Source organism: Cyprinodon variegatus, unplaced genomic scaffold (assembly GCF_000732505.1).
Source record: "Cyprinodon variegatus isolate N-32 unplaced genomic scaffold, C_variegatus-1.0 Scaffold14, whole genome shotgun sequence".
NCBI lineage: Eukaryota > Metazoa > Chordata > Actinopteri > Cyprinodontiformes > Cyprinodontidae > Cyprinodon > Cyprinodon variegatus.
Genome location: NW_015150467.1, coordinates 173,706 through 192,542, shown reverse-complemented (window position 1 = coordinate 192,542; position 18,837 = coordinate 173,706). Strand labels below are relative to the sequence as shown.

The 18,837-nt window shown below is 38.2% G+C and overlaps 1 protein-coding gene across 2 annotated transcripts in view; it reads left to right on the top strand.

Moving 5' to 3' along the window:
- Window positions 1-18,837, top strand: part of LOC107090344 (cell adhesion molecule 1-like) — a 254,939-nt gene that overhangs the window by 202,354 nt on the left and 33,748 nt on the right. For both annotated transcript variants that reach the window (XM_015383669.1, XM_015383678.1), the window contains 3 exons: window positions 4,824-4,982; window positions 7,609-7,705; window positions 7,948-8,120. In XM_015383669.1, the coding sequence (XP_015239155.1) occupies window positions 4,824-4,982; window positions 7,609-7,705; window positions 7,948-8,120 (429 nt within the window). The remainder of the gene's footprint in view (window positions 1-4,823; window positions 4,983-7,608; window positions 7,706-7,947; window positions 8,121-18,837) is intronic.

Below are 18,837 nucleotides of genomic sequence, written 5' to 3'. Positions count from 1 at the left end.
CATTTTACTCAAATCAGTTGATATTTTCTATCTGTACAGTTGTAACCTATGTTGTAATATAATCCACATTCAAATTGTATTACTGATTCTGTTCAAATTATACTATATGCATTCCTTAGTACATGACTAAGGCTTATTTTGCCAAAATTATATTCTAGAGTTGGATAAAATGCACCTCTGATCCGAAGCCATTTCGGTGCACTATCTACACAAGTAGGGCAGCGAACATCAGGAGCAGATTTAAGGTTTTCTGAATGTTTTTTTTTTTTTTTTTTGGGAGCATTCTTGATGACTAACAATATTGTTGGTGATGAATTGTCAGAGTGACATATATTCAGTAAATATATAAAAACAATTGAATGACACATGCAATATGTTCATAAAGATGCATTAGATTTGTCGCAAGTACAAAAAGGAAGAATTGCAAATTGTTTAATTGCTATTTAACTACTATCAACAAAATACTATTAACAAAATATTCTTTCCCAGATGGAATTTCGATTTCAGGAGGCATCTCATTGTGTTACTTGAGTGTAGAAAGAACTTCACATTAACAATTAATTGCTTTGGAATAAGATTTGACAACATAACAGAAACCAGTAGGTATGATACACATTTAATGAAGCACATAAAGTTGATCTATTTTCTAAATTTAAGATACTTTTATGTGAACTTGCTAGACGCGAAGTTGGAAGGCTACAGTTGGAACTTTTTTTTTAGATTCACCTTCAGTATTTTATTCTTATTTTTACTGCTGTTTTTTTGTCTTAGTCTTAAACAGCTTTAAGCTTTGATTGCTAACTGGCACTGCTGCAAAATATTCAATATTTATTCATCTAAATGCAATTAAATATTAAATATTGAATAATTGTTGATAAATGTAATTTCTATTCTGCACTCATATTTTTAATATTCTCCATGTATTGTGTTTTTTTCACTGTTGGCTTGGTTTATAAAAAGTTTATAAACTCCGGCAAGACGCCTTCTATCTAACACTTATAGACTTAGACTTATAGACATATAGCTGATAATTGAAAAAGTAAAGTGTGGCTGACAGAAGTTAACCTTTTAAAAGTTGTCTAAACTAAAAAGTAACCTGCTCTATTGCAACAAATCATTATGACAAAACTTTTAATTATGTCTCATATTTAGAAGGCTCATGTCCCTATATATTATTGGTAAAGGTATATTCCAAAAATGTCCTGGTCAGCAAAAAAGCTTTCTCTTTTCCACCTAAAAGGGTCTTCTGTCACTGCAAGAGTCAATATGTTTTTACTTTACTGTAATTCTGAGGCCCCACTGCAGCAGCTAACTGTACAACTTCATTTTCAGACTCCAGATCAACTAATAGGGCTCATATTTTCTCTTTTTTATAGCAGTTAGCTGTATATATATTTATACACATTGTGTCTATTTTCAGCAGATTTACTTATGCTAGAGCTTCACTTGTCTGAGCCTTTTTGAAACAGCTTGATCACAGACTGCCCAGGAGTGCATTGGCAGCAGGAGGACTCGGGTTAGAATCTCAGTGAAAGAAAATGTCACCCTGAGAAGAGGCCATGCTTGATTGCTATGGGATTGATCACTACTTGATGCTCACAAGAGCATTTGATTTGGCATCTCTGGTGCAACTCTAAAAATCTCCTCTGCATTCAGATTTGAGTCCTTCTCTGACCTGATCCACAGTGGTTTCCTCTCCTTTGGGTGGTTAATTGACAAGAAGTAAATGGTTTGAGTTTTGATATATGTGTTTCAGAGCCTTCTTAAATTATCTTCTGTTCTAACCCTTTTCTCTTATTTCAAAGTAAGTTTTTGATTTTATTTGTATTGAATGTTATATTTTTACTTTAAGTTAAAATCCTGATGGATATTACTATTTGCACCATGTTCAGGGGTACCACAGCATATCATTATGACCTGCTAACAGACTTTTTACATCGGATGCTCCTCCTGGCGCAATATTATTCTTAATTATAAATTTTACTGAAAAGACAAATAGTATATAAATAATTGCTTTATGAATTTTGATGGGTCTAAAATTTATACATTTAACACCTACTCTAAAGGATTTTCACCAAAACAAGTCGTAGGTTAAATGAGGAGGAGTTACGATGTTACCAGAGCCTACTAGCTCTGAGAAATGGCCTCGCCGCATTTCTTTTGTTGTCATTAAAGGTGTGGTGGAGGATTTTCAAAAAATTTTTAAAAGACCTCTCCACTTTAAAAAAAAATGCATATGGACAACCCTGTACTGCTACCGAGACGGAACACCTATTAAACGCATGCGAGAGCATGCACAAGCCCCCTTCTCCTTGTTTTACTAGCAGTGATGTGAAATGCATTTCTCCAAATAAACTTTACCTGTCGAGTAGAAATGTTGCAACCTGACCCATTTTCTCTTACGACCTTCTGCCATTTTCAAAGAACCGCAGTGAGAAAGACGAGCTTCAATGACTGTCTGACTGTATCTCACCACAAATATACGCCTCAAATTGCGCATATGCACAAAAAGATAGATAACTGGGGAAGCACATAGGACGGCCTACGTAAACAAATAAACAGAATGATTGACAATTAGAAGGACCACTTATTCTGATGATCCACCTGGAAAAAGAAAATCCTCCACTACACCTTTAAGGTTTCCACTTTTCTTCTGGGCTGGTAGGTTAAATGTTTACTCATGCTGGCAACTGGCTAGCAGACAGTATATTTGAGGTTAAGAACAAGAGCAGACGTGAGTGCACCACTTACTGGCGAGGAGGAGTTTAGCTTGTAGCAATCTCCTTTAAACCACTTCACCATAGTGACTTTATCTTACAGAGTATTATTGTCATGGTTTTGGTTATATTGTGCTTTACTTTGCTCTATGTTCCCTATTTTTATTGGTTTAATTCCTTTTTTGTTGTAATTTCTAGATTTGTTAGTTCTCATGTTTTTCTGTTGTCCTCTGTAGCCCTCTTGTGTGTGTGTGTGTTCCTTTCCCCTTGGCTCCCTTGTTGTCTCCTCTCACACCTGCTCCTTGTCAGCTCGTTAGCCCTCCCTTTGTCCCTGTCAGCTATATATGCTCTCCCTCTGCTCTCACTCTTTGTTGGTTCCTTGTTGTTGCTGGTCCTGTCTTCGCTGTAGTCGTCTCCCCTCGTCTCTCCCTGGCTCCTTGTTCGTGTTTTCCCTTGATGTCTCCATGGTTCTGGTCTGTTACATTTTTAGTTGGATTTTTGGACTGCCTTTGTTTACCATTTTCATTAAACCTAGAAGTATTCACCTCAGCCTCTCTGCCTCTGCATTTGGGTCCTCCAAACCTCAACCAAGATGTGACAATTATAACCCTGCAAAAAAGCTTTTTGGTTTGTCCCAAATTGCTCATTACATTTCTTATGACTTTTTTTAAGAGTCACTTTCTACTTGTTTTTTTTTCTGTAAACGGAAGATTTAAGGAATTAATCATTTGTTGTTGTATTTACTAGAGTAATCACATTTAAAAGCAACTCATCAAACCTGATTTTATCAAATTTGTTGTGTTAAACTATCCTACTGGTATCTGAATCTGAATCTTAAAACAAAACGATTGAAAATTTAAAAGGGCTTAATTGAAATGTATGCTTCCCTTTTCTTAATTGAATTTTGAAAAAATAAATAAATGAAGCAACCTCATAATTACTACTTTAATTACTTTCTGTTAATGTCTCACATCCAATCATCAAAAGAAAAACTTTAGCTTAACAAAATTTGGAAAAAAAGTTAAAAGGTGGGGAAGTGTTTTTTTTAAGTTTCTGTAGTCCCTTTAAAATAGCATTATTACAGAAGTGTTGTAACTCACTGTTATTAGCTGTTCTAACAAAGTTGTTTCTTTAGTGATATTCAGGTTCTGCCTGCTACAGTTAACAACCAGAAAAGCAAGTCATCAAATAACATGAATATTTTATTGCTTCGGTATGTGCACTACGTTCTTTAATGTCTTTCTTCAATTCGACAAGAAAAAAAGTGAAAGGCTCCCAGTTTTAGGAATGAAAAGAGATTTGTTTACTGTTATTACTTCACCAAGTGTGCTTTTCAAACACCATGATCTCTCTCTGCAGTTGGTAGAGTCATCAAATTTAATGCCTACAAGAGCAGTGGCCACTCACTGATCCCGGTGCTTTAAATTTTATGTTAGTAGGCCTTTCATGGGTGGGTGTATTGAGGGTTAATATCCATCAAGGGGTCATATACGTGTGTGTTGGTGATCATCAGCTGTGGAACAACGCATTCTTGCCCTCCGTAGGTCTAGGCCAGTCTCCCCTGTGAAAAGACTGAAATGGAAGTGTGCCGCAGGTCAACGTTAGGCTGTAATTATTTCCTCACTTCATTAAGTGCGAGTAAACCATCACACTCAGCACTGCGGCTAATGCGATGCCCCTCTGGCATTGTAATGCTCTCTAAATGAATGCCCCTTTGACAGCCTCGGGCCTAGTGGGCAGCAGATTACTGCAGGGTGAGCCCCAACAATGCTCCAGCCTCGAGCTGCTCAAGCAATCATTATTGGGCTTGATATGACCCAGCCGCTCTGTGCTGCTCTCGTCAGAATCGAAGGCCTCAGGCTCGTCTGAATCCTCTGAAGTCTCGTTCGGGTACCACATCACCGAATCATAAATTAAATGTAAATGCCATCTTAAAGTACTTCACTTTGACAGGTAATATGCTCTTAATAGCTATGACTATTTGCCCATTACAGCCACTGCTGCAGCAGCAGCAGCTTCTGCTGCTGCAGAGGGATTGGAGATTTGATTTTGAAGTTTTCAGCCAGTGACTTTTATTTCCTCTCCTGCCTGTGCTGGTTTTTCCAGGTGAAACAACAGTTGAGGAGAACTATGACAGGATGTTTACCATCACCAGCCGGGTGAGGTTTTCTGTCACCAAGGAGGATGATGGAGTGCCAGTGGACTGTATCGTTGACCATCCAGCTGTAAAGGACCTACTGGCTCAAAGACACTTGGAAGTGCTCTGTAAGTGACCCAAAAATGCATGTTTTTAAAGAGTGTGAACCACACTGCCAAAAACAGCATAATGCTTGTCCCAAAGTAAAGGTCAGGACAGTCCAGTTTTCTTTTTTAAAGCATAATCTTGTGACCCCTGAGGAGTATGGAGGACAAAATTACATGAATAATTATAAAATGAATAAATGTGAATGTTGTACTAAATGGATGAATGTATCATTAAATCTCCCATTAGATGACGAACCATTTATCTAGCTGATACAGTACAAATGATATACTATTACATTCAGTAATTCACACTTAGATTAAAAGTAAATGTTCTATTATAAAGTTAGATATATATTCTTTACCATATAATTAAATTGTCCAAATTATATTAAAGAAATAATTTATTTCACTCTATAGTTTATAGTGAAATATTTATATGTATTTTTAAGGGGTTGCAAGGTTACCAAGTAGGGAGTCATCCATTTCTGCCAGGGTTATTTTAGTGGTCAAAGGCTAAATGATTGGAAACTGATGTTTGGGAGAGGAGAAACTTCTTGGTATTAATGTGTTTAAAAGGCTTAAAGAGTTCGGCTATAAACTCTAAAAATAATCTGCTGCCATTGTAATCAATTGAAACATTTGTACTGTCTTCATAAGCTGGTGGTGTGCTACAGCCATCCGTCAATATTTGACATGATCCTATTTTTGCTTTACACACGAGTCAGCTGGGAACAATGCAGCAACAGGAAACTGAACAACCGCAACATCCATATTGTCCAAATGACTTATTAAACACTAAAGATTTTCTTTAGGGTCTATCTACAGCAGGTAAATCAATCAATGCACATACATATATATCTCTGCTGTCTAAGTTAATGATTCATGCTTAACCCAATACCAAGTAAATACACAGCAAGTAGTGTCAATACTGATACTGATACCAATGCTTTTCACATTTCGGTTTGTTAGATCATTACACTTCTGATATTTAAATGTTACTGTGTTTTATCCTTTGGACAATGTTTATAGGAGGCTACTGCGATTTTATAAGTTAGTATTAATATGATAAACCGAAGAAATAGAAACACTAAACAAAACTGTGTGTTTCTTAAATACACAAAATGTGAAACATAATTTGATACCATATCATAAATAAATCTTTCTCATATAGAGAGCCAATAAACTAAGAAAGAAAAATAACAAGTTCACCCAATCAATTAAAGTTTTTTCTTTATTATTTTTAAATAAAAAAGTGGTAGAAAATTAGCAAATTACAATAACTGAAAATCAAAGAAAACTTTCCAGAAGCCTTAGAGTGGGGCTTTCCTGCTGTACAGGAAAAATTAAAACAGGCAGAGTTAGTTTGGGCTTGTAAATTCTGCTGATATTTCTGAGGCTACAAATATTACGATTTAAGTGGATCATTGCCAGCTGCTCAGAAACTGAGTTGCACTACATTCTACGTACAGAAGATGTTTTTACTTTTTCAAGAACAACTTATGTCCCTGACAGGGTTAGGATTAGGCCAAAAAATAATTATTCAAATATATTGTTATATATTATATTATTATATATGTTATATTATATATATTATATTATATATGTATATCAGTAATTCCAGTAGAATCCACATAATCTAGTTCTAAGATGGGTGTGCTTTGGTTGTGTGGTTAGCGGGCATGGCCCATTTATGGATGCCTTACTCCTTGACGTGGCTAACTTGAGTTTAAATGAAACCTGTGGTCCTTTGCCACACGTCTCTCCCCCTCATACCCCTTTCCTGTCGGCCTGCTGTTGAAAAAAAAAAGCCACTACTGCAGTAAAAACTGAGAAAAAAAAATCTTTCTCTAAGATGATTTGTCCATTTTAGCTCTAATTTATTGTAATGCCTAAATACTTAAATCCTCTCACTTGTGTGTCTGAAAGTCCAGATTTTTTTTTTTTTGTTTGTTTTTTTTTTTGTATCTGAAATGTGCATTTGAGAGCTTGGAAAATACTTTTACCATTTAATCATGGCTTTAATTTCAATAATTTATTTTTTTTGTTGATTTAAGTGTAAATTCAGTATAATAGTTGTATATTCCTGTAAATACAATACAATAATAATTATACATCAAATAAAATAGCTTCATGATGTTTCAGATCTTTTTGATTGATTTTGTTTTTAGATTTTTGCCAAATCAAATGCTCTTGTGAGCATTTTTTGAGATTTTTGATTGATTTTTTCTATTTATTGATTAAAGAGGTAATATTTGCCTTCTGCCACTGTTAGGCATCAAAGAAAGGTTAAGATAGTCTTTTGTAATCTGTGTCGAATATTTTTTTTTTAAGGTAGATAACTGTTTTGTCTGACCTTTTAAGGAAAAAGAGAAAGGTTGACTGTAACCGCTTGACATTTTGGTAATCTTTTGCGTCCACAGATAAGAGAGTCAAAAAAAAAATCACACTTTGCTTTGAGGTGGAGCAAACTGAGTGTATGTGTAATGAGAACATCGAATAATCCTTTATTACTTACAGCTGTTTTTTTATCTTTAGGTTTTCTTTATTGTTTCATTTTTCTGCAAGTTTCACTCTGTAGAAATAAATAATCTGTAACTCACTGTTACTTACACTATTTAGCTTCCATTTGCCATTTGTCTATTTTTAGATAAACCCGAGGTGAAGATTGTTGTAACTTATCCTGATGGATTAACAAGAGAGGGCGACAATCTTGATTTGACATGTATCGCTGAGGGGAAACCGCAGTGAGTTTTCACACATGGATTAACTTAAGCACTGGATTTTTATTTATGTTTAGTTGTTGTATCCTGTCCAGCAATCCACTTAATGTTTTTTTATTCACTGTACCATTAAAGCAGTTGTTCAAATGCTGCACCACATTAGTGATCTCACCCTCCTCTGTCGATCTTAGATTTGACCTTTATTTCAGATTTCTAGCATGGATAGACAGCGTCTGAGTGATGCGTGTGGCATTTGTGCTCTCTAGGCCCAATCAGATCAACTGGCTTAGAGTGGACGAAGATGTGCCTCCTCATGCTGTGGTCACCGGCTCTGATCTTTACATTGAGAACCTGAATAAGTCGTATAACGGCACCTATCGCTGTGTGGCATCTAATGCTGTCGGAGAGGCTTATGATGACTACACCCTCTATGTGTACGGTATGTATTAGTCATGATAAAGCTTGGTATTAGCTTCCTTAACTCTTGAGGTCTGTGACACTGTTTGTACAGTATTAATATAAAGCTTGAGAGGCTTTGGTATTTTGGAAATTATGCTAAAATAATAGAATCTTTTGACAGTTTTCCTTTATCAGATTTTCATTTAACAATCTCAGACATTTTGGAAAAATGAAAGCTCAAACTTTTAAAAATGGGTTTGGTCAACTTAGCATAGTGCACTGCAATAGTATTCACATTTAAAGGGCAATTTCACATCATGTCCAAGGACAACTTATCACTGTGTGGGCTTAAGCCAAAATGATTGAAAATCAACATATTAGTTTTTGTAGCAAAAAAGGAATCTGAAAGATTTGACAACAAACTTTGAATGCTATTATATCTCTAAGTTATTTATCTCTCACTTTCTTCCTTCCTTTAGTTTTCAAACTGTAAGGTGAATCACTTAGTTGTTTTACCACGATGTTGCAACAGAAACAGTAAGATAAATTGAATTTTTGCCTGCGTTAGTTAAAAAAAAAAGTTGAAAACTTAAATCTTAAAAAAAAAAAAAGAAACTTTCAACACAAGAAAAACTAAAGTATTGAATGTGAGATTTATTTTTTAATATCAACAGAAGGGCAGCATATAAACCAAGTGGAACTGCTGCACAAAAACAGCATGTTTTGCCATATGCTCTGCAGTTAGCAGGCCCAGAGGGAGTCTGAGATGTGGACAGGTCATATTTATACAAAAATATGGAAAATGCTGTTCACAAGCTTTCAAGCACCACTGCAGTCTTAAACCTTTCAGCCCTACCAAACACCGCCCTGCGCGACTTGAGGCAATTAATCAGAGTTCACATGGTTCCCTCTGGAGCTGCCTAATAATTAATATGACTGTGTACCTGTAATGGTCTGTTTGTTAGCATTTGAATTGTTATGGGTTTTTTTTTCTCTTTCAGTTTCCTTTGAGGCACTTTGGTCATTACTTTTTCAATAATGTCTCAAATGTGCTCAGAAATGTACAAGTCTTTGCTGTACCCAGTATGTTGCTTTTAATTATTAAGTATTTTACCGCTGAGAGCAGCTTTGCTCTCATGCATAGTTTACTTTTTGTGAACTTCTAATAAGTTTACTCAGATGACTGTCATTAACTTGCCTATACAGGTGCGTAACAGTAAATTGGAGTATAATTGACAGAAGAATGTTGTATGACATCAATTAGAAATTAATCTTTCAAGCAAAGGACAGACTACCTAAATGTTAGTTCATATGTTGCACATTAAATACGCTCAAAATCTGGTAAGGGTTGCATGAATTTCTGCATTAGTTTAATATGCCACTAAGGTAAATAGCCTTAGACCAGGTTACCTTAATAATGGCCTTCAGCTTGTCTGATTTGTTTGGTCCTGTGTCTCTCTTTTCTAGTCATTCTTCGTAAATCCTTTAGGGTGTTTAGGCCAAGTCTGTTTCCTTTTCTGTCAATTAAAGTTTGAAAAAAGAAAACTTTATCCTTGCACTGGATCTCAAACAGCTTGCATTCTGTGCTCAAGATCCTCCATTTTCAAATTAAAATGCCCTTTCTCTCTTTTTCCCTTTTTAATAGAGGACTTTAGATCATGGAGTAATAGTTCTGGTTGTTTTTAGTCCTTAGCTCAGATAAAAAAGTTCAGATAAAACTGTGACATAACTGGCCCTAAGGGGCAGTGCAGTATTTGCCGTCTATGTCTTAGATACATCTTTGAAGCAGTCCTCCAGCTACCTTTTAAATGGATTTTACATTCATGTCAAGTGATGTTATCCTTATAGCTGTGCCCCTTTTTTCTATCAAACTTTTCCCTTTACCAAACTTTAATATATAAAATATATGTTGCTTCTTTAGTCTCTTTGAGACTAACACTTACACCAGTCTGCCCTTTGATTGTATAACACAGTGTATAGCATAACGTTTCATTTGTATAATATTAATAATAATTATAATATTGGTTACCAACATTGTTATTATTACTATTCGTATTGTATATAGTAAATCTGTTTATAGTTCATTCTTTGTTTTTTGTTCTGTTTAGAAACAAAATTGCCATAACATGATAATTCTGCTTTTCCATAAAACTTGAATGTTATATTGAGCTTGAAACTAAAAAAAATTGGGGAAAAAAAAAACAGATGCAGAGATATGTTGCTTATATTTTCTAAAAAAAACAGAGTTTAGGTCTTAGATTCTAACCACAATCATCCAAATTAACAGTAATAAATACATAAATAAATACAAAAATGTGCCCTGAATGCAATAGGTTACTAAAAGCAAAAATAGCTATCTTTTAAAATGCAGTTCTAAATGATATATTTAAAGTTTAATCTGTTGTCTGAGCTTTTTTTTGTTCACAAACAACTTTTAAAGGGCAACATAGAGACCATCTCTCCTGAGGCATGAATTTCAATGAGCTGTCAATTGGCTAACCTCTCTTCATTTAGGCCTCATTTTCTTCAAATCATAACACGACTGCCATTATTTTCACAGCTGTGTTCATGCTATTGTTTTGTTTTTTAACCCATAACTACAAAACAATTTTAAAACACAGCAAATTAATCACTGAAACAATTACTGTGATCTTTGGAGAATTTACTTGATCAATTTATAGAAGCAAATTTGTTTTTTTGCAACTGCAAAAAAGTTTTTGAAAGACACCAATAATCTTTGCTCTTGAATTCCCTAAGGGGAGTAAGCAGGAGTTAATTATTTGAAATTTTTAAAGCACAAAACGACCCAGTAATGTAACATCATGGAAGCGCACTCCTCCTCGGACCTTAATTTCCTGTTTTTACTGACTGGCAGGGGTTTATTGAGATCAGAGGAAAAAAATAAATTTCCAGCAGCTGCAGCCCTTGTTGGCATGTTTAGTTTTCTCTCTGTGTATCATCCTGCTGTTTTGCATTTTTCTCCCAACTTGTCAGCTGGTGTGCCAAAACCATTCTCTGCCAGTGACAGTACCGGAAACCTGCGATTGGAAATTTATCTGATGTTGAGGTTCCAAAAAATCTGTAGAAATAAAAATTTTTTTTCAATATTTAGTTTCATTTTTTATTTTACTTCCCTAATTTTTTTTAGAAGCCATTGTGGAAAAAATGCAAATAAATGCAAAATGCACATTAAAAACAGCTGCCTGCTAATATTTAGCAGAAGGATGTTAAGGTCTGTATTATGTAAAATTAATAATTTAAGTTTTTAACTATATGATAATTTATGCCTTCATCAAAATTGTCTCAGACTTTGTTAGCTGTTCTAAAGTAGAGCCTATTTAACAGAAATTGAGTTATACCATGCTGCAGCGGCTTTAGGCCAACTTGGGGAAAGGTGCCACTGCAACCAAGGCAAGTGACTTTCATAACAAATGAATACTTCACTCTGTAGAAAACAATATTTCATCATACATATTTGTATAGTTGACTTTGTAAGTCTTAAAAGAAGTCATAGCCTGGTAGTTTACATGTACCATTCTACACAGGCAGCAGTGCTTGCCCACTGCCTGCAGGCGAGTCCATGATTGTTGGAATCACCCCTTTTGGTGGAATAGATTTAGGCATGAAGACAACAGGGTGGACTGTAGTTAGCGCCTTATAGTATTGATGGTAATATTAATACGGTACTCACACTTTGTGAAGAGCACGCTTTTCTGGTTTAAATAAGGCACCCCTACACAAAAAAAAAAAAAAAATGCACGTTTACATTCCCGACTTTCCAGCAAGTTTAAACTAAAGCTCAATACCAACACACACGTTTCACATGAAAAAGTGAGATTTGCAGGTGATGCTTCATTTAAAGACAACAAGCAGCTCACAAGACCCTTATGGATATAATTAAACCAAGGATCATGACATTGCCTGGTATGGCGCAGCCAGGGCCCTACCCTAGAGCCAGGCCTGGGGTTGGGGCTTGCATACGAGCACCTGGTGGCCAGGTCTTTGCCCACGGGGCTTGGCCGGGCCCAGCCCGAACAGACAACGTGAGCCCGCCCTCCTGTGGACCCACCACCCGCATAGGGATCCGTAGGGGTCAGGTGCAGAGAGGACTGGGTGGCGGTCGAATCGGGGTGCCACAATGGCCCAGTCTGTTCACAGCTTCTGGCTGTAGGGACATGGAACGTCACCTCACTGGGGGAAAAGGAGCCTGAGCTTGTGTGTGAGGTTGAGGGGTACCGGCTGGATATATTTGGGCTCACCTCTACGCACAGTTCCGGATCCCATCTCCTGGAGAGAGGCTGGACTCTCCACTTCTCTGGTGTTGCCCACGGGGAGAGGTGGCGAGCTGTGATGGCCTCACTCATTGCTCCCCATCTCAGTTGTCACATGTTGGAGTTCACCCGAGTGAACGACAGGGTCGCGGAAAAGTCTTTCACCGTTTTCTCAGCCTATGAACCCAACATTGGTACAGAGTACCCGGCCCTCTTGGAGTGCTTGGGAGGGATACTAGATAGTGCTCCAACTGGGGACTCTATTGTTCTACTGGGGGGCTTCAATGCCCACATGGTCAGTGACAGTAAGACCAGGACAGGGGTGATCGCTAGGTGCAACCTCGATGATCTGAACCCAGGCGGTGTTCTGTTGTTGGACTTCTGTGCTAATCACAGTTTGTCCATAACGAACACCATGATTGAGCACAAGGGGTTCATAAGTGCATGTGGCACCAGGATGCCCTAGGTCGGAGGTCGATGATCGACTTTGTAGTTGTGTCATTTGATCTCCGGTCGTGTGTCTCGGACACTCGGGTAAAGAGAGAGGCCGAGCTGTCAACCGATCACCACCTTGTGTTAAACTGAATCCACTGGCAGGGGAGACCTGGCAGGCCTAAGCATGTTGTGAGGGTATGTTAGGAACATCTGGGGGATGCCTTTGTTAGCGCTGTCTTCAAATCCCACCTCTGGACGAGTTTATCCCAGATCCTGAGGGAGGTAGGAGACATGGAGTCGGAGTGGTCCATGTTCTCCTCATCCATTATTGATGCAGCTGTTTGTTGTTGTGGCCATAAGTTCTCTGGTTCCTGTCGCAGGGCAATCCCCAAACCTGGTAGCGTTGCCTGGAAGTAAGGGATGCCATCAAGCTGAAGAAGGAGGCCTACCTGACCTTGTTTGCTAGTAGGACTCCGGAGTCAACTGAGAGGTACCGATAGGCCAAGCGTGCTGCGGCTCATGCGGTCACAGAGGCAAAAACTTGGGTCTGGGAGGAGTTTGGAGAGGCCATGTAGGAGGACAATCGGTCAGCCTCAAAAGTGTTCTGGCAAACTGTACACTACCTTAGGAGGGGAAGCAGTGCTTCACCAACACTGTTCACAGTGCGAGTGGGGAGCTGCTGACCTTGACTAGGGATGTTGTCGGGCGTTGGAAAGAGTACTTTGAGGATCTCCTCATCACCCATTCTGAGGAGGAGGAAGAGGCCGGGGACTTAGAGGCGGACTCTCTCATCAGCCAGGCTGAAATCACTCAGGTAGTTAGAAAGTTTCTCAGCGGCGGAGCCCTGGGGTGATGAGATTCACCCTAAGTACCTTAAGTCTCTAGATGTTGTAGGACCTTCTTGGCCACTCTGGCTCTTGGCTCTGCAGTTTCCCTTGGCAGCGGCCGGGATGAGGATCAGCACCTCGAAATCCGAAACCATGTTTCTCCACCGGATAAAGGTGGACTCCCCGCTTCAGGTTGGTGGAGAGTCCTTGTCTCAAGTGAAGGAGTTCAAGTATCTTGCGATCTTGTTCACGAGTGAGGGACGGATGGAGGGTGAGATTGATAGATGTATCGGTGCAGTGCCTGCGGTGATGCCGTCGCTGTATCAGACTGCCGTGGTGAAGAGGGAGCTGAGTCGGAGGCAAAGCTCTCGCTTTACCAATCAATCTACATTTCCACCCTCACCTATGGTCATGAGATCTGGGTAATGACTGAAAGGACAAGATTGCAAATACTAGTGGCTGAAATGAGTTCTCTTCGCATGGTGGCTGTGTGCACCCTTCGAGATTGGGTCAGGAGCTCAGTTTCCCCTGGAGGAGGTTGGAGTAGAGCCCCCCCACATCGCAAGGAGCCAGCTGAGGTTGCTCTGACATCTTTTTCAGATGCCTCCTCGTCACCTCCCTCGAGAGGTGTTCCAGGCATGTCCCACTGGGAAGAGGCCTTGTGGAAGGCCCAGGACATGCTAGAGGGCATATGTCTCTGAGCTGGCCTGGTGTCGCCTCGGGGTCCCCCCAGAGCAGCTGGAGGAAGTGTGTGTGTATCAGGAAGTCTGGGCATCTCTGCTTAGAATGCTGCCTCTGTGACCCAGCCCTGAAAAGCTGAAGAAAACGGACGGACGGACGGTGTTGCCCTGCAATGGACTGGCGACCTGGGGTGTAGGCACCAGAACCCCTCACGACTCCAGCGGGGATAAAGCGTGACGGAAAATGGATTGATGAAATCAACCAATGTATTAAAGTACTAAAGTATTAAAGAGACATTAAAGTATTAATAAAGCTTCTGGCAATAATAATCTGAACTAGGGAAATATAGGGAAATCCCTTGTCTACAGTCAGTCAGAATAATGAAACTTAAAAACAACATAAACAGGTGCAAACCAGGCTGGACATCAACTAAGATAATTGTGAAGAAGGGAGTGAAAGGGGAAATATGACGGATTAGATAATGTTCTGATCAAAACACAAGTTTATAAGAAAATTAAAATTGTTACACTTGATGTTTTAGTCCAAACTTTTAGAAAAGCACAAATAACAAAACCTCAAATAAGTAAACAATGCATTATGGTATGTAAAATAAATGAAGCTAGAACAATTGGGTTATTAAAGGGCAAAATCAAAAGTTGCAATACAGTCCAAATGTCACAGAAATGCAGCAAGGAGTCTCCATATGGGCTGTTACCAAGTCTACATAACTACAATAAGACTGTCAGGATCCGGGACTTTGCCCACCAGAGGGCTCCGTGGATCCAAGCCTGGGGAGCTTGGACTCAGCTTGATCAGCTGTTTCATATCTGCTGATTAAGGAAGCTCCCTATTTAAGCTGTGTGTGAATTTCTCTCTGTGCTGGATCGTGTGTCTTACCTGTGCCACAATGCCTGTCTGAGCCTTGAACCTGTAAGATTCTTCTGAGTTCCAATAAATATTGGACTTTTAATCCTCCCTCTGTGTCTGTGAGTCTGCATATGGGCTAGTAAAACCATCGCATCATGACAGAGCGATCCTGTTCGTGGCCTCTCCTGTTTTAGTCGTTCTGGGCGGTGCTGGATTGCGTGTTCTGTGCTTTCTAGGGGCCCCTTGTTTCCGCTTTTTTCCGTGTTAGATCCTTCTTGGTGTTTTTTGCGCGTTGTTTCGACTCCCTGTGTTTTGTCCCCTTTGGTGGTTTCCTTTGTTCGTGGTGTTTTTCCATGGTCGGTGGATCCTTCTTTTCTTTTGTTGGAGGCTCATTCTGTGGCTTCTTTTGTTCCTGAGGTGTTGCCTTCTTTGTTTGTTCTTTCTGTTCCTTGGGTTGTTTTGTAGTTGTCTGTTTCTTTTTTTTTTTTTTTGGATGTTTAGTGGGCGGCCTTGTTGTTTCGCAGCGTGCTTTTTTATCATAATCATTAAGTAAGTTTGAGCAAAAGTATGGTTTGCAGATTTTGAAGCTTTAATGTTTCTCCCATAGGCCTATTTGATATTGCTGGCAATTTGCAATCTCCTTGTCAAAAACAAACAGTATAACATTCAGTATAACATCCAGACTCATATGTTAGTGTTTAGGGAGGTTTCTGAAATTGTCAGTTTAAAAATAGGAAATGCATGTGTAATAGGTTTTATATTAACGAAAAACTGCACCCATTGTGAGGCAAAAAGTGAATAGGAAATTCCTGAAAGGACAAAATCATTGGTAGAGGAATAAAAAAAATCATCAATGTCAAGAAGTTGAGGAGGGCTGTGGGTCTGGGGATAATACTTATTTTAATTATTTGTGTTGGTATAGGGAACCAGTTTCTGAATTGTAAACTTTAAAAAACTTGTAAAATTACTGCTTCCTAAATGGTTTCCAGCATGTTACTTACAGCATGAATTTGCAGCCATATGGGGTCTTGGGAGCTCGCACAGCTAAACAACGGAAGATCTCACTAATCCAAATCCTTGAATAATAAATGGTATGGAACAGTGCTGCTATTCCAGTCTGTCCTTGTTTAAATCACTCCATAAGCCTGAAAATAAAATCTTCCCAAACTTGATTTAAATTACAACAGATGGGATTGCCTCATCTGCACATTTTCAACATATATCAACTAATCTTTTGGTTACCTGTGTTATATCTTTTCAGGGCTGAAAGACAGAAGCTTTATATTTAGAGGGGGGAGCTTTTAGAAAAAAAAAAACTAAGGGGTTTATTGGAAAGTGCATTGCAAAAGTCAACACACTCCTTTACATTTTCAGAATATAATTAAGTAACAACTAATTAACAGGATTTTAGGTAGCAGACAAACGCAAAATTTTGAGTAATAGATAGATGGAAGACAACAATGCTTGGTTTTCTGATTGTCTTTTGCTGTAAAAATCTCAGGTTTCAAGTTATCTTTTATCTCCTAACTGAAGAATAACTTCCCGCAGCACGTTCTTGCCTTCTTTAATTGAGACAATATTTTCAGGTTTGTTTGGGGTGTTATGAAACGAAACAGGTAAAGCAACTTAGAATTACACCATATTGAAAAGAAATTGTGAAAATTGTGTGTTTCAAACTAAAAGACTTAGAGAAGCACTACTAGAAGCACATCCCTGTAAGCTGCTCCAGAACGTCTCTCCTTCAAAGATCCAGCCTATATAACCAATTAGCACAATAAAACCTGTGCAACACCCACGTATTTCCACTGTATAGCAGGTAAGGGTGCAGAGTCATTCCTGTGCGAAACACAAATATGCAGCTCTTTCCCTTTTATACAGGTATTTTATTACACTGATACCTCTATGTATCAATGGTTATTCATTTATTTGCCCTGCCTAGAGGATGGTGACATCTGCTTGTTCCCAGTGGACCCATGATGATCACTTCCGAACAAAAGGACAACATATGCTGCCAAATAGCTCACTCAGAGCAGATCATCAAACTATTAGGATCACATTTATGTTTGCTGAGCAAAGATTCCCTTAAAACTGGAGCAGAACAGTATTTTGAAGTAAATCTGAAAATTACAATTATTACACCTCCTCATAGACCCCTTTATTAGGGATGCAGTATTCGTACCATCCAGATAGATTTACTGAATTGGCAGCAGGCACTAAAACTCATGTATAATGTGTCTACTGCTGTTAAATTCATGTATTATTTGACCCCCCCCCCCAATACCTACATGAATGAATAAAAGCAAAGACAACCAAATGTGCTCTGCTCCTGCTGTAAAATGTAGAGTATCTATGTTATCAGCTTTTGTGCCTTTGGCCATGACCCCTTCTATTAGTAACTTCGTATCTACATATTTGACCAATTTCCATTAAGCACATTTTCTCTGGTGTGTGAGCTTTGGAGGCTCCATGACCTCAGCTCTCTGTAATGAGACACAGGAGATTGGTAAAAGGTGTTCAAAACTGCATATAATTGCAACTCCCACTACTCTTTTCTGGAGGATTTAATGCCAGACAAAATCATGTTGCAGTCCATGTGAGAATTTGTTGTCCCAGACTAATCATGCCTGCTGCAGTAGCTTAATTAGTGTGTGTTCCTGCAACATTGATTGGTCCTAGCACGATAACCTTGTAGTGTTTTTTGATCAGTGCACTGCTTCCTAATCCTGAAACTTTCCATAAATTTTTGTTTTAATATTGTTTTAAATTTGCTTGGTTACAGATTCCTTCTGATTTTCTTTTTCTAATGATGTTTTAAAGGAAATCATCCTCCTTGTTAAGTTATGACTTAAGTTTAATACATCACATTTATTAGAAAGTTGATTTCATTTAACACATTTGGCCCTATACAATCCAATAGTTAACTATATTATCTCTGTCTGACAACATTAAGAAAATGATAAAGTCTCAAAATACAACAATCTAATGCCCAGATTAAAATAATTCAAGAGTTCCAGAGCAGAATGGTTACAAAATTATTAACATCTATCAGGGTATTCAAAAAAAAGAACATTAAAAACAAGCCACTGGACTTTGTTTCCAATTTTGAAGACGTTTCGCTTCCCATCCAAGAAGCTTTTTCAATTCAAAATGTCAGGAATAGCGTTGAGTTCAAGGTTTTTTACAGTAGCCTAACAAAGCCTTGTTTTTGGTTTGAAAACATGCAAATTGAAATGGACGAAGGGGTCCAGCCCTTTGGAATGAAGGTCATTTGGCTTCTTTTGTTAGCCTGCAGTGCCCCATACCCCTCTAAGTGTCTGAAATGGGGGTTGTTAAAGGGAATTGTTGGCCTGGCTGAATAGGTGAGGTCCTCCGCTCTCTTGCACAGGGTTTGGGGCTTCAATGCTAGCAGGAAGGGATTAACTCAATTGGTGCATTGTAGGCTTTTAAAAGCTGAAATCTGAGTGCACCCCAAAAACTATATGCACCACCTTTCATCAAATCACGAAACCACGCCCACATTCCAAAGTGACAGCCGGAAGTCCCGCCTTAATTAATATTAAATTAATATTAAAATTGATATAAAATTAATATTAAATTAATATTAAATTGATATAAAATTAATATTAAATTAATATTAAATTGATATAAAATTAATATTAAATAAATATAAAAAAAA